This window comes from Symphalangus syndactylus, chromosome 7 (assembly GCF_028878055.3).
Source record: "Symphalangus syndactylus isolate Jambi chromosome 7, NHGRI_mSymSyn1-v2.1_pri, whole genome shotgun sequence".
Taxonomy (NCBI): domain Eukaryota; kingdom Metazoa; phylum Chordata; class Mammalia; order Primates; family Hylobatidae; genus Symphalangus; species Symphalangus syndactylus.
In genome coordinates, this window is record NC_072429.2 from 44,791,021 (window position 1) to 44,807,832 (window position 16,812).

At 38.6% G+C, this 16,812-nt stretch overlaps 1 protein-coding gene across 1 annotated transcript in view; it reads right to left on the minus strand.

Moving 5' to 3' along the window:
* Nucleotides 1-382: 382 nt before the first annotated feature.
* NDFIP1 (Nedd4 family interacting protein 1) overlaps nucleotides 383-16,812 on the minus strand; it is a 47,781-nt gene continuing 31,351 nt past the window's right edge. The window contains exons 5-8 of the mRNA XM_055285851.2: nucleotides 15,595-15,719; nucleotides 12,814-12,880; nucleotides 8,411-8,516; nucleotides 383-1,421 (exon numbers count right to left, since the gene is read on the minus strand). Coding sequence (XP_055141826.1) covers nucleotides 8,413-8,516; nucleotides 12,814-12,880; nucleotides 15,595-15,719 — 296 coding nt within the window. The 3' untranslated portion in view covers nucleotides 383-1,421; nucleotides 8,411-8,412. The remainder of the gene's footprint in view (nucleotides 1,422-8,410; nucleotides 8,517-12,813; nucleotides 12,881-15,594; nucleotides 15,720-16,812) is intronic.

Below are 16,812 nucleotides of genomic sequence, written 5' to 3' on the forward strand. Positions count from 1 at the left end.
CAGGACTCAAACCAGTTGGTGCATTCAACTGAGAAAAAGAACAAATGAGAACATGCAGAAAACACTATAAATAAATGATCTAAAATTATGTCTAAAAACTGAAGCATAATTAGGAATTCCAGAATGATTTAAGATCTCTACAACTCCTCTCTACTTTTTTAGTCCATTATCTTTTACAGAACCAATGTTCATGTACATTTTTAGGAATGTATTTAGTAAGATAAAAGAAGATGACTTCTTGTGCTGAAAATGAAGAAAAAAAATTGACCCAACATTAGTTTTCTAATCACGTCTACTGAATGATTCCCTAAGATTAGAAAAAATTGCCTTAGCAATCAACAAATGCAAGCCAAGAAATTAAGCACTAATCTACAGTAAAAGGTGCTACACAAGAGATATTTATTAATGTTCTGTTGTATTTACAGTTTTAACATAGCAAACCAAGATGAATTACCACTTGGGCAGAAAGCACATCATTCTACATTATAACCCACTGGTTTCTGCTAACACATTGTAAAAGCAAGTAGTACAGTATGTTAGGGATCATCTCAAAAGTTCCAAGCTACTTCTTTCTTTGCTCCTAAGTACCTAATCCTCTCCTTACTCCCAGACTTTGGCCTAATCATCAGGAGACAAAAGGAAAATAAGGGGGGTGGGGGTGAAGGACTCTAATTATAGAAAGAGTGTCAAGAATTACATTTTAGTAATTAAGCTTCATTTGTATCCTAGTCCTTTCTATTTTATACCGTGACAAACACCTTTAGAATCCCTTAGGTACAATAAGGTACCGCAAAATTGTGAATACAGGCTATAAAAAATTAATGCTTATTATTTACCAATTAAAGACATATTTTTGACCACACCTTAAATGTATTTTTGCACTATGATTTTGCTTCCAGGTGTTCATACAGAATTGAATAAATTTCTAGATTAACTTGAACAGCAAATATGGATTATGTGCAAAAACACAGTCATAACAAAAGTTTAACTTTTGAGAAAACCCCTTTAAAATGGCCAGCATTATACATATCTTACAATAAAATATTTAATTCCAAGTTCATTTTGAGATGGAGGATGAATAAAGCAAGACTGCCCCCTACTGACTACAGGGACATGGCTCATGCTACTTAAAATGACTACAAACAATATATAAGGCATTATTAATTACATCACAGACTTGATTGCAAGAGCTTTTTCAAACATTAACCACTAATGATTCAATGATTACAGAATTCTGCATTAACTATTAAAATTTTACACCTAGAACAAATAGAGAGAAATGATCTTTTCAACAGTACTTTATTTTTTTAAAGCAGGTGATTATTCCTCTGTGTTCTGCATCTTGATTCACTTCCTGCAGGTGTTCTCTTGCTTCTTGAGAGAGAATTCATAAATGCAGGAAGGCCTTTGCCAGAAAACATCTGCCAGAGAAGGATATTGAATATTGAAACTCTAGTTAGCTTGTTATTTTGGCTAAGAGAAGGATGTAGTCACAAAAGAAGGCAGGATGTTTGGAGACGCAAGTGCATTTTAACATAGTTTTAAGATTACTGTATACTGACATCATGGTATTCAATAAACATTAAATTTCAGTTCTTAAAGTTATCAAGGCCTCTAGAACTAGAAAAAACTGGAATGCTTTTTCTAAAAACTCCTGAAGTCAGGAGTCTCTCTTTCCAAACCTCTTAACAAAAGAATAGAATGGAAGCAGTGCTACTGCATCCCACACTTAACGCTGTCAGCAATGACTGAAACTTGGGACAGAAAGCATAATCCAAGTGCACAAGTAATTTTCCTAATACACCTGAAGCTACTGTTCACCCTAACAATTCCACTAGATATTGCACAAGGAAGGTTTCCAGTAAGGATGCCAACGATGTCATGCGATATCTCAATTGAGCATGGCAAAATCAGAAAACAAGGATAAACTCACAGGTACCACAAATACTTTTAAAAAACAAGTTTTCCTAAAAAGTCATTGTATTTGGGGCATGTTTCTCTTAATATATGTAGTTTCAAACTAATTTTAAGAAAGGAATATATCTGACTGAAATAAATGCTCTCAAAATAATGCCTATGCATTTTACTAAATGTAGTTTTCATCTAATACTTTGAGGCATTTCTGTACTAGTATATTGTTTTGGTTCTCATGAAAATAACTCGGGAAAAACTACAAGTAATTCCCTATACTAACAATAAAAGAAGAAATATTAACAATAAAAGAAGAAACACTAAAGAGATACATTTACTGCTTAATAAACATTTATTGAGAAACTATTTTGTGGTACTCAGCAACAAGTGAGAGTTGGATGGGCTCACATATAGGCCCATAACTTACTTTTCTATCCTCCAACTTACTGTAAAAGCCACAAGAAACTCTTCTGTGTCTTGTCTTTTTTTTTTTTTTTTTTTTGGAGACAAGAGTCTGTCACTCAGGCTGGAGTGCAAGTGGTGCGAGCTCGGCTCACTGCAACCTACACCTCCGGGGCTCAAGCCATCCTTCTGCCTCAGCCCCACAAGTAACTGGGACTAACAGGCGTGCGCCACTATGCCCGGCGTCTTCTGTATCTTTTCTGATTAGATTACTGCGTAAGTATTTAAAAGGCTGCTAAAATGCAGAGAGGGTACAAACACACTGGAGGAAATGAACATATTTTAATATTATCAACATTTTTCCAAATGATAAATTCACTTGTGTTGTGATTTGAAGTAAACCACTGAAACTGATACAAGGACATCTTTTCTTTAGATTGAGAGACATAAGAGATTGAAAGACCTCGGAAAGCACAGAGACAGCGACACAAAAATATGAGGAACTCTAAAAGCCAAGCAGAAGCAGAAAGAAAATTGGCAGATGAATATTAAATGAATGTTTTTGCAGTGAGGCCAGACTCATTATAAACAAATAATTTCTGTTTTATCAGTTTCTTTTTTTTTTTTTGAGACGGAGTCTCGCTCTGTCACCCAGGCTGGAGTGCAGTGGCACAATTTCAGCTCACTGCAAGCTCCGCCTCCCCGGTTCATGCCATTCTCCTGCCTCAGCCTCCCTAGTACCTGGGATTACGGGCACCCGCCACCACGCCCGGCTAATTTTTTTGTATTTTTAGTAGAGACGGGGTTTCACCGTGTTAGGTAGGATGGTCTCGATCTCCTGACCTCCTGATCCGCCCGCCTCAGCCTCCCAAAGTGCTGGGATTACAGGTGTGAGCCACCGCACCCGGGCCAGTTTCTTTTAATAGATGAAAACTGATGGAACAGTGACTAGTAGGTCAAAACAGAGTTTGCAAGAATATACAATATGGTACAGACAATTACCTGGCCACTTCCTTAGTTTATGATGCTTTAGCATAGGTAAACAGCTTTAATAGATCCCTCAAAGTCAAAGCCTGCCACCCAACAAACATTAAAAATCCCTTTGCTTGTTCAGTAAGAAAAGTAAAAATTAAATTAAAATAAAATATCTCAAGAGGACTTAGAGAGGTCACCAGTGGGTAATCTCAATCACCACACCATTCTCCAAATGAAAGACTGCTAGAGGGCACTGCTGTCTGAGACTTGGAGGCGTGAATGGCAGTGCTACAGAAATGCTGGCAGTACACAAACTGAAGGACAAACAGATCTAAGGGACTCTGGACCACATTACTAAATTATAGATCAGATCACTTTGTAAAAAAAAAAAAAAAAAAAGGAATCCAATAACCTACAGATCATTTAATTCCAAGACGAAGACAACCAGTTCTTCTTGGAGACATGTAAATTTTGTTTAGCAAAACTTCTACTGGAAACACCATTTCCCTACTATCTTACTATCTTATAACATAGTCCAATAAGTAAACCTTTACCTCGAGATGAATTTCCTTTAATAAAATAAGAGAGGTATTAAGGAACAGGAGAAAAATTATAGAAAAGGAGAAATGAAAGTGTCTGTTATCACATGGAAAAAAATTAAAATATTTGATGCCTAATAGGTACAGCTCACTAGGTCACTTTTTAAATTATGAAGGCCCTAGCTCATTAATACTAGGGCTCAAAAACCTCCTTTTTTCCTTCTATTTCAGATGCAATTAAAATAAATAATTTTAAAATATATTATGCTTCATATGTACAAGTGCTTTTGGTACCACACAAATAGTGTTAGATATAACCAATCAACTGTGTTACCACCTTATTGCTGTAGCTAACTTCTCATTCACCTGGCAGCATCAGAGGAGGTGGTAATCCATAAAAATGTATTTTCCAGTGAACTGGTAAATAAGAAAAAGTATAAACACTTTACATTTTTTACCATTTCGGGTACAGATGTTTATAACAGGTATCTGTTTCTTCTGCTTCCCCAGTCACATACTTTTTTTTTTTTTTTGAGACAGAATCTTGCTCTGTTGCCCAGGCTGGAATGCAGTGGAGTGATCTTGGCTCACTGCAACCTCCACCTCCTGGGTTCAAGTGATTCTTCTGCCTCAGCCTCCCAAGAAGCTGGGATTGCAGGCGCACACTGCCACATCCAGATAATTTTTGTATTTTTAGTAGAGACGGGGTTTCGTCATGTTGGCCAGGCTGGTCTCAAACTTCTAACCTCAGGTAACCTGCCCACCTCGGCCTCCCAAAGTGCTGGGATTACAGGCGTAAGTCACCACGCCCGGCCCAGTCACATACTTCTTGATGGCCACTGTGCACACCTTTAGCAGTTCCTTCTGGCATTTTGTTATGAAGGAGGAAAACAGGTAACAGCTTCTTAATATATTTTTCCCTCCCTTAAGCTTAAATGGACTCTGAAAAGGAACCTGAGAGCTGCCCCTATGATAGTACATGAGCTTTAATGTTTAGCTTTTGTAACATCTACTTTGGCTGATTAGAAAGAGATGTTTTGGGATCACTTCAAGATTGGTTTATTTGTACCATATTTCAGGTAGCCTGACTAGAAAAGTCACTATTCTTATACCCTTTTCTAGTAAAATGCCAAATCCTAGTACAATATGGAAAGTATATTATTTTTCTGTTATGGTGAAGTTATTTTAAAAATTCTGTATCTGTATATTTCTGGCAAAGTTATTTTAAAAATTCCCTACCTGTATCTTTCTTCAGCTACCTTTTAATTGGTGACATCTCCATCAAAGTAGAAGTCCATAAAAAAAAGCAAAGCTTTTGGGAACACTGACCCCATTTTCTAAAGTTTGTGTTCTCTGATTGGCCATTCCCAGCTTTCTACTTGCATAAACTCTGTATTCTGATCCTTTTGATGACTTCAGGTTGACAATGTCAAGACAGGCAACTTAGCAGAGTACTCATTAGTTTACCAGTGATTTTCCATAGCAGGAGTTAGCCTAGGTTTCTTTAAACTACATTTTCCCTCTCCCCTATCCCTATCTCTCTAGAAGAATCACTGTACATGACAGTTAGAAATAAGATCAAAGTTATTCTTTAGTAATCGGACTGCCTGCTAGGCAAAAACTCAACAACCTTTTGACAAAATTCAGAGCTCATAATCTCTACAACATAATAATTAACAATGCTGCAACAAAGAAATAACTGGCCAGGTGTGTAAAAACAGGAAAATGTAACCCAGAGTCAAGAGAAAAATCCATCAATACAAATAGACTTATCTATCTTGATGTTGGAATTAGCAGATAATTACTTTTTAAAAACTGTGATAAACATAATAAAGAATTCATATGGAGGAAAAAAATAAAGCTTTCATACTTCACATGACAGTTTTCCAGTATGTCTTCTAACAAAATTAAACTAAATCTCCTCTCAACTAGAGAAAGAAAGGATTCTACATCTGGATCTGGACAGAGCTCCTACCCTTTCAGTGGACAAAGGGAACTCAGTCCCATAGGATATTATGGCTTTTCAGGTTCCCTCTGGGGATCCCTGGAAAATTAGTGAAGTCATTAGAATTCTAAATTCTGCTGTAAGTTCCTCAAATCCTTAATTTAGAGTGCTGAATTCTCTGGGTGTGTCAGGAACGATTTCAAATAAACCAGGGTATCACAGTTAAATAGAAAAGCAAATAAACCCTATTATGCCCTCCAATGGAGTGCATTCATTTACCTCTGAGTAAGTTTCTGACAACTCTTAATGTATACTCCTGAAGCACCAGCAGGCTCATCACTTTAATCTCCCTTAGCACTTCCTACAACATTATTATTAATAAGGACTGCCTACTTCAAATCACAACCCCACATGCATAGTTTTAAATTTAGAATATCAAAAAATATTCCAGAAATTTTAGAAAATCCAAACAATAACAACAAAATTTTCAGTAAAGTACCAAACAACACAGGAAAACTGAGATGTTCAGGCTTTCTGTCAACTGGGCTGCTATTTCTTATGCTTAGAATCAAGATGAAGAAGGTATGCATTCCCCTAATAAAGATTCAAATTTCCTTCTAACTGAAGAACAAAGAGAATAGACAGAGGTGTGATCTCAGTCTATTTAGAAATTCAGAGCTAACATTAGACCACACCTCCAGAATTGATGACTTTTTTTTAAAAGAGAAAGAAATCTGTCCCCTCAGTATATTTTGGGTGTCAATGTATTAGGGGGAAAATATTAGGTGATTTCAGCACCCTTCATAAGGAGGACTTGTAGCAACCCAATAGTACTAGCTTTTGAATCCTTGACAGGTAAAAGTTAAACCTAAGGCTAACGATAAATTCCAATCAGATATACAGATGAAAGATGACAATGGTAACTAAATAAAACTACAAAGAATATCTAATAAGCCTCTTATGTTCTAGACATAAACAAAGACACGTCGTAGGAGTGGTATGAATGTCCATCTGTGTCCAGACTGTGTGACTGAATTCAAATTCATGACATGCTACACATTTTTAAACATGCAATCAAAGATTCCTGTTTTTTAATAATGAATACTAGTTTTTTAATATGAAGAAACTAACTTTAAAAGCAGTTTAAGCCTTCTTTACTTACATTCAATTATCCATGTAAAATGCTTAATATATTATCTGACACATGGAAAACTCCATGAATGTTAATTTTAGTTTACTATACTATGCTTGAAAGAATGTTTGTTATATTCAAGATGGTCTCATTATATTATTCTGTTGCCTAAAAGCTTTCAATGCTGTTCTATCACCTGGAAAATCAACTATGGTAGATGCTTTATTTTCTTGAAGCATACCTCCTGAGACCACCACAAGTCTTCAGAATTGAAAACCTCACGATTAGCATATGATTGCCTATATAAACTGATACTCTGCGAGTACAGAACAAATTTGTGTTCCACGTGGGCTTAGTCTTGCATTGACCTAACATGTCACCGGCTCTATCAATTTGATGGTTCTACTGCAAATGGGCTTGGTGCTCAAGGTATTTGAGAAACCTGCTTCAACCTGACTTTTTAGCCTTAACCCTCAATACTCCTTTATACCCCAATCAAGCTGCTGTCCTCTGAACAAGCTCCATACGTCCCTATTTTTGCTCTACACTCTGCCTCGGATGATTCTGAAATTCTTCCCCACACTCTCCACTATCATGTAAAGTTTATCTGAACTACTACACCTATCCTTTACAATGCTTTGCCTAAGACCTTCAACTGGACTGGCCTCTAGGTGGTGCTCAAGGTTTCAAGCTATGATCAACGCAGTCCCCAAAGTCCCAAAGAACAAACAGCCAAGTCCAAGAAAGCCTATTAGAACTTGTTACCAGAGAGAGCTCTCTCTGGTGTACTCTTTCTCAAGATTCTCTACCTCTTCCTTTAGGCAGCCTTTGATGTAAGATGGAGTGTCAGCCTCTGGGGAAAATCATGTGTGAATCAAAGAGCCTTGGCAGGGCTTAGTCCTCCTGTTCTAGGCAAGGGAAAAGGTCCTTTCTCCTCTTTTCTTGAGTTTGACCTTCCTCACATTAAAGTGGTATCAGAATGTCAACCTGAAGAAAGCCATCAGGAAAGCCTCAATGACAATTTTAAGAGTTGGAAGACTTGGTGGGCTTGTCAGCAGCCCAGACAAAAGGAGTTCTTAAAGTACTACACAGTCTCTCCAGGTTCTGGGATTTACGGGCAGAGATGAGTGATTAGGCCTGCAGGGTTCCTTCTGAATGTCATCCTCTGGAACTGGTGCAACAGTAAGCAGTGGCTTCAGGATGCTGGATTCAGTCAAGCAGCCAAATATCCTAGCTTTCTGATGACTGCTAAGACCCCTGCCTCTTTCACACTGTCAAAGCATGAAGTAATGGTTTCTCCTATGGCAGTTTTTCTAATTTGACTTTATCAATAGCTTTTTGTAAAAATCCCTGTTACTAGACAAGAAACTGCTAAAAGGCAGGGACTGTGCCTTCCTTACTTTCTCTATATCCCCCTACCACAGATACTTACTCTAAAACTGAATAGAAATCTATAATATAGCACATGGTTACACTGGGACTAGAATAAATTTTTTTCTTTAATACCTTTAATAAATAAAGAGAACTCTGGTCCTGGGGAGATTCGAGAACGTTTCTGGCATCTTCCGAACTTTTGCATAATTGATAAATCCTCTGAGAAACAGGAGAAAGCCTAATTTAAAAAAGAAAAGTCATGAATGAATTTATAATTTCCATGTTAAGTCCCCTCCCCAGAAATCCCTCTCCTGATAGCAATACATTGTTATTTTTCTGCTAAAGGTAATCAAAACATAAGCAATTTCCTTCAGAGTCTGCAAAGGATTTTCATACAAAATTATCCATCCTTCAATGAGAAGGTATAATGCAAGAGTCAATAGTGTCTTTTGCACATTCAGAATTGAATTGGTCTAAAAAGGAAATTAAAAATAAGATAGCTCCAAACATTTACATAAGAAAGCCTCATTGAGAAACATCAAAATCTACCTATTGAGTTTCAAAAAAGCATTCCAAGGTAATTAACTCCAAACAACAACAACAACAACAAAAAGAGGTTATAACTGTATTTTTCTGAAGTAAAAAGAAAAAAATGTAACCTTCCTTATCATGGGCTGTTTTTTCTGTCAACAGTATATAATGTTGTCCACTAGATGTCAGGATCCCCTTATCTATTACAGCAATTCTCATCGTCTCAACTTGAAACTTTAGTTATTATTATTATTATTATTATTATTTTTTTTTTTTAACAGACAGGGTCTTGCTCTGTTGCCCAGGCTGGAGTGTAGTGGTACGATCACAGCTCTGCAAGCTTGAACTCCTGGGCCCAGATGATCCTCCTGCCTCTGCCTCCCAAGTAGCTAGGATAACAGGTTCATGCCCAGCTAATTTTTAAATTTTCTGTAGAGACAGGGGTCTCGCTATGTTGCCCAGGCTGGCCTTGAACTCCTAGGCTCAAGTGATTCTCCTGTCTCAGCCTCCCAAAGAGTTGGTATTATAGGTGTGAACCACTGCACCCAGCCTATTTCTCTATTCTTAGTAAGACTCTTTTTGTGTGACACCAGAATCCATACATTCACAAAAGTTTGTACCTCTTAAAACTGTCAGCAGAGAGGTGATATACCCTCCAATGGAAACTCAGATACTCCTCCTGGCCTTCCTCTTTCAGAGATGGTCTCTGAGCCTTTAGCACATTTTTTTTTTTTTTAATCCTTTCACTGGGATACTCAGTGGTAGAAAACGGTACTTGGACAGTTGAACTGATTTTTAGCAGTAACCAAGAGCTGTCAGCTCTGAGCTTGGGGAACATCATTCTGTTTGGCACCCAAAGCAACAAGTGACTATTGAGCAGGGGTTACCCCTTCAAATACTAAGTTGGGGTACAGTGGTGGGATCTTACTGAACTAGAAGGCACATGACCTGTATGGAGGAGATAGCAATAACTCAACTCCAGCTAAAGGGTGCCATGTGGAATGTAGGCTAGCTTTGCTTGATACTCCAACTTTTAAGTAAAAACATTCAGAGGTTTTATGTGAAATAATTTTGATTTTTAAAATGTTGGCAACTAATTAAAAAAAAAACTTTAAAAATAACTGTGGAACAAATAAACTATAGGTTAACTATAGCTCAAGAGCAGCCAGCTTGGGAGCTCTGCATAGAGCTCTGCGAGAGAAAATACCATAAAACTGGTTCTCCTCGAAAGGGAAGTTCCCAAAATGACCCGAATATCGGGTACAAATGCTCATAAGTGTATCCAAACTCTTATTACTGTATATATATATATATATATATATATATATATATATATATATTTTTTTTTTTTTTTTTTTTTTTTTGAGACGTTGTCTCGCTCTGTCGCCCAGGCTGGAGTGCAGTGGCGCAATCTCGGCTCACTGCAAGCTCCGCCTCCCGGGTTCACGCCATTCTCCTGCCTCAGCCTCTCCGAGTAGCTGGGACTACAGGCGCCCGCCACTACGCCCGGCTAATTTTTTTGTATTTTTAATAGAGACGGGGTTTCACCGTGGTCTCGATCTCCTGACCTCGTGATCCACCCGCCTCGGCCTCCCAAAGTGCTGGAATTACAAGCGTGAGCCACCGCGCCCGGCCGGACTATATATATATATTTTTTGAGATGGAATCTTGCTCTGTCGCCCAGGCTGGAGTGCAGTGGCATGATCTCAGCTCACTGCAACCTCCGTCTCTCGGGTTCAAGTCATTCTCCCCTTGAGTAGCTGGGATGATAGGCATGAACAACTGCACCCAGCTAATTTTTGTATTTTTAGTAGAGACGGGGTTTCACCATGGTGGCCATGCTTGTCTCGAACTCCTGACCTCAAGTGATCTGCCTGCCTCGGCCTCCCAAAGTGCTGGGATTACAGGCATGAGCCACCACGCCCGGCCAAACTCGTATTTTTTGCTTACAAGCAAATGGTACATAGCAAGAATGATCAATGATGAAGTATTATAAAACCACCTCCCATGAAACTTTAATATAGAAAGGGAATCAATCCATTAAATTTCTTTAAATTATTTATGCCATAAGCAATCAATCTGAACATATGCTTAAGGGCTCTTCTTTGGTCCAGTCAGGATTTGACTTGGGGAAACAGCGGTGGTCAGCCTTTCTCTTAAAGGTACAGTTTAGAAAATAAGCAAGCCAAGGAACTATTTCTTCTAAATTAGTCTCCTGTTGGTCATTTTTATTGTTGAAGTTCTCAATAATCAAGAGAGGAAAAAAATTACTATTTCTCTTTCTTTAGAATTCTAATGACCAGTCATAGAGTAGATGATGCTGTTGAGGAGGTGGTAGATGGTGTGATGAATGATTTATATTTTCTAAGTAAAATGTAGGGTCAGCAATGCAAGATTCTGTCAGTCTTGGCAAAACAGGTCCTGAACTGTTTTGTTTTGTTTTTAGAGACACTGTCTTGCTGTCACCCAAGCTGAAGTGCAGTGATGCCATCATAGTTCATTGCAGGCTCCAACTCCTGGGCTCAAGGGGTCCTCCTGCCTCAGTATCCCAAGTAGCTAGGACTACAGGCACAAACCACCATGCTTGGTTAATTTAAAAAAAAATTTTGTAGAGACGAAGTCTTGCTTTGTTGCCCAGGCTGGTCTTGAAATCTGGCCTCAAGGTGAAATATTCCTGACTCAGCTTCCCAAAATGCTGGGATTACAGGCGCGAGCCACCATGCCTGGCCCAGGTCCTCAATTTATTAAGCACCTGCCAGGCATGGGTGCCAGGATGTGCTAGCCAGACCCATTAGCAGCACCCACCACCAAGGATCTTAATTAAGGAGGCAACAAGAAGCAAAATCGGACATAGGAGAAACTGATGTCACAGAAGCACAGTGAGGCAATCACACCATCTTTAACAGCCACAAAATGGCCCTGTTATTCTTTTGTAGAAATGACAGAAGGGATGGTGGTCTCTCTAACTGTATCATATATATTTTCTTTACAAATAATCAAGAAGCCAACATTGAAATAATTTACTCCAATGTTCATGTCTTTGTTTTAATGTCTAGGAAAAATGTATTTAAAAATAAATATTTAGAGTAAAAAATATAATCCAAAGACCAAAAATCTGAAATATCTGGTATATATATTAAAAAAAAAAAAAAAAAAAAAAAAAGTCCGGCCGGACACAGTGGCTCACGCCTGTAACCCCAGCATTTTGGGAGGCCGAGGCGGGTGGATCACCTGAGGTCAGGAGTTCGAGACCAGCCTGGCCAACATGGAGAAACGCCGTCTCTACTAAAAATACAAAAAATTATCTAGGTATGGTGGTGGGCACCTGTATTCCCAGCTACTTGGGAGGCTGGGGAAGGAAAATTGCTTGAACCTGGGAGGCGGAGATTGCAGTAAGCCGAAATCACGCCATTGCACTCCAGCCTGTGCGACAGAGCAAGACTCTTAAAAAAAAAAAAAAGTCCTCTTGCCTATTGTAAAATAATTCTTATTCTCACCAGTGGTAAACTAAAGCATTCTGGAAATCCAATGGTGGTTCTTTCAGAAGTTATGTCTAGTGAGGTTATATATTTTCTGTTTTCTACTGACAGACCCACCAAAGATGGGTCTCTGCACCTGCACTTACGAGTTAGTTCAACTGGCTGCCGTAAGCCTATAAGCAATTTGGTTTTGAGTTTGTGAATGCTGCGTGGCAATAGCTCACAAGGGGAAAAAAACTGATAGACTACAGAGTCATCAGTATACTCCATTGATCACATGGGGGAGAAAATATATGTATAGGTTAGGAAAAACCTACAACCACAAAGAAACTTTTTATTAACGTGCATGTTACTCTGATGATAACGAAAGACTATTCTTTAAGAAAGCAACATTTTAAAAATGTTTATTATTAATTGTTAATATATTACTATACAGTAATCAAGATGAACATTTACTACAAGTAATTTTACTTATAAAATTTAATGTAATGTTTTCTTGCCTTTTCTTACATTAAAAACACTTACCTAAAACAAGGAACACCCACCAGAGCCAGTACTGACCATCAAAATATCCAGGGAAATAGGTGGAAAACTAAAAAATAAGGCAAAACACTTTATAGCAGCTTAACACATATAATTTCTCATTTTAACTTAACGGTACACAAAATGACAAAATGCAAGACTTTTTTTTTTTTTTTTTTTTTTTTGAGACGGAGTCTCGCTCTTGTTGCCCAGGCTGGAGTGCAATGGTGCAATCTCGGCTCACTGCAAACTCTGCCTCTCAGGTTCAAGCGATTCTCCTGCCTCAGCCTCCTGAGTAGCTGGGATTACAGGCATGTACCACCACGCCTGGCTAACTTTGTATTTTTAGTAGAGATAGGGTTTCTCCATGTTGGTCAAGCCAGTCTCAAATTCCCTACCTCAGGTGATCCACCCACCTCGGCCTCCCAAAGTACTGGGATTACAGGCGTGAGCTACCATGCCCAGCAAGACTTATTTGTTCTACCAATGCCATCACTTAGCCTTTAGAATAATTTTAAAATCTAAGTGAAAGTATTTTACATATTACTGGCTTCAAATGGTTACAATAAATGCAAATCTGTTTCCTTTCAGGGAAAAGCAATTGTTAAATATGATAGCTTTTAGCTTTATTAACTCCTTATTTTGAAAGTATACAAAAATTTGTTTTTTAGAAAACATTTTTCCCCACATAATATTTACTCTTCTAGAAATGTGTTGCAATAATGATCGTTTTACTTTGCTTATTCAGTACCAAAAGCAATTATTATTATTATTATTAATTTTAAGAGACAGGATCTCACTATGTTGTCCAGGCTGGATTTGAACTCCTGGGCTCAAGCAATCTTCCCACCTCAGCCTCCTGAGTAGCTGATATCATTGCCTTCTTTCTAATGAGGCCTGATTTTGTTCCTACTCCTCCAGCCTTGTCTTGACCTTGGAAGCTTTATCATGTATACCAGAGTAATCCCCTTCCCTTGCTGGCAACTGGTTTAGGAATGGGCACAGGATGCCATTCTGACCAATGGAGATTGAGGGTTTCTGAGAAGCTTTCCTTGCTTCTCAAAGAAAAAACAGCTCTTTCTAAAGGTGGTAGAAAAAAATTTTTTTAAATAGTTCTTTTTCTTCTCTTGAGCACTGTTGTGTTTCAATGTAATTCTGATACATGAAACTGCCATTTTTTAACCCTGAGGGGAGGGGGAACCTGTGCCAATATGCTAATATGTCAGCTGTCCTTGATGATGTCAAAGAACCACTGACTTAACCAACCTCCTTGTCAGGGACTTGTTTTCAGGGGAAATAAACTTTCCCCATTTAAAAAAACAATTAAAAAATTTTTTCTAAGCCATTTTGAGCTAGGTTTTTGTTACTCACAGTCAAAAGCATCCTACCTGATACAAGTTAATTCATTTGATTAACTTTTTTTTTATTTTTATTTTGAGACGGAGTCTCGCTCTGTTGCCCAGGCTGGAGTGCAGTGGAGCAATCTCAGCTCACTGTGAGCTCCGCCTCCCAGGTTCACGCCATTCTCCTTCCTCAGCTTCCCGAGTAGCTGGGACTACAGGCCCCCGCCACCATGTCTGGCTATTTTTTGTGTATTTTTTTAGTACAGACAGGGTTTCACCATGTTAGCCAGTATGGTCTCGATCTCCTGACCTCGTGATCTGTCCGCCTCAGCCTCCCAAAGTGCTGGGATTACAGGCGTGAGCCACCACGCCCGGCCCATTTGATTCACTTTTTAAATGCAGTTGAAAATTTAGTTAGAAAAAAAAAAGACTGGAGTTAATTTTATTTCTCTTTTCCTTGGAGACTTTGTTGTCCAAGAGTTTAATGTAGTTTGAAAATTAAAATATAGTATTTTATTTGTTAATAAAGTAACAATTAAGATTTAGGGAAGAAGTGAAAACCTCTTTAGGGCTCGAGTTCTTAACCTAAAGTCCATTATCATAGATAAGTACATATTAGCTATGTGGGGGAAAAGCTTACAACTTTCATCAGATTCTCAAAGGATTCTGGAACCCTAAAAACGTTAACAAATGTTTTATAATAAATAAGGTGGCACTACTTAGAAAAACTACAGTGGTCAAGCAACACCCATTAGTTAGTTAAGTATGCCAATTTATGATGGATAAATTGGTTTTGTTTATAAGGTTGATGATAGCAATAAATTTATCTGAAGTCAGAGGATACTATAAAAGCCTAGATCTTTTACAACTTTAAATTACTTCATGCAAATTTAACTAACTGGTAACTCTTAAGTCACTAAAGACATACATCTCTATAATTTACTTCAGAGGCAGGCTCCTAATGGAGCAATACTTGTTAAACAGTTTTGGCTCCCCAAACATTTTGGCATAAGCAATCTGGAAGGGAGAGGGGAACAGAAGAAGAAAAGAAAAGAAGGAAGAAGAGAGCTAGATTAAAACTGTAACAGAATTAATGAGAGGAATGGCTGCTTTTGATGAGATATCAAAGGGGTAATATCCTTCCTTTTATTATAAAAACAACTAATTTCAGAACATATACATTATCATATTATAAACACTAAAAACAAAGAAAGCAGATGGTGAACAATATTAATGATAGACCAGTATTCAATAGATTTGACAACAAAACTTGTGTGCATAAGCCATTTGCAAATGATTTTGGTTCAGCTTCATCATGAAACCACAGACAAACCAAAAATCATTTAACACGTTGAAATAACTTTTAAAAAAGCAAATGAAAAATTAAATATTCAAATTATTGCCTCTCTGTGGAGCCCATCTTTTCTGTTGTACAACTTACCCTGACAATCAGGATCCATTTAATTAGAGAGAGACCAAATCCTGAAATGGCCCCATACCTTCCTGCAGCTGAAGTGGTCAGGCAAAAAGACAGGAAAAATCCAATCCAGTTAAAGAGGAATGCCACTGCAAAAGCAGAGAAGGGGAAAGATGTTAGACCTGCCCTGCTACCCAAGAACAAGGGTGCCTTAAACCTGCCTCTATTTAAATGACTTTCCAAAGGATAAAAGACAGCCTGTCCTCCACAACCCTCACCATACCTCCTCTAAAACATCCATTCTTCTCTTTCCCCAAAAAGCAAACAAGAAAAACTCCTGTCAGGTTTTACACAATTATGTCTACTGCTAGTCACTTTCAAAAACACCTTAACAGGCTGAGCACAGTAGCTCACACATGTAATCCTAGCACTTTGGGAGGCCAACGTTGGAGGATCCCCTGAGCCCAGCAGTTTGAGACCACACCTGAGTACCACAGTGAGACCCATTTCTACAAAAACTGAAAAAAAAAAAAAAGCTGGGCACAGTGGTGCACACCTGCAGTCCCAGCTACTTGGGAGGCTGAGGCTGGGGGATCACTTGAGCCCAGGAAGTCAAGGGTACAGTGAGAAGTGATCACACCACTGCACTCCAAATTCAGCCTGGGCAACAGAGCAAGATCTTGTCTCAAAAGGAAAAAAAAAACAAAAAACAGCAAAAAGCAAACCTTAACATTCACCAAACTGTATACTTACAACCTCTTTTTTTTTTTTTTTTTTTTTTTTTTTGAGACTGAGTCTCACTCTGTCACCCAGGCTGGAGTGCAGTAGCACGACCTTGGCTCACTGCAACCTCTGCCTCTTAGGTTCAAGCGATTCTCCTGCCTCAGCCTCCCGAGTGGCTAGGACTACAGGCGTGCACTGCCAGGCCCAGCTAATTTTTGTTTTTAGTAGAGACGGGGTTTCTCCAAGTTGGCCAGGCTGGTCTTGAACTCCTAGCCTCAGGTGATTCACCCACCTCAGCCTTCCAAAGTGCTGGGATTACAGGCATGAGCCACTGTGCCCAGCCTTTGACCTCTGCCTTTTTTTTTTTTTTTTTTTTTTTTGAGACGAAGTCTCGCTCTTGTCCCCCAGGCTGGAGTGCAACGGTGTGATCTCACCTCACGGCAACCTCTGCCTCCTGGGTTCAATTGATTCTCCTGCCTCAGCCTCCTGAGTAGCTGGGATTACAGGTGCCTGCCACCA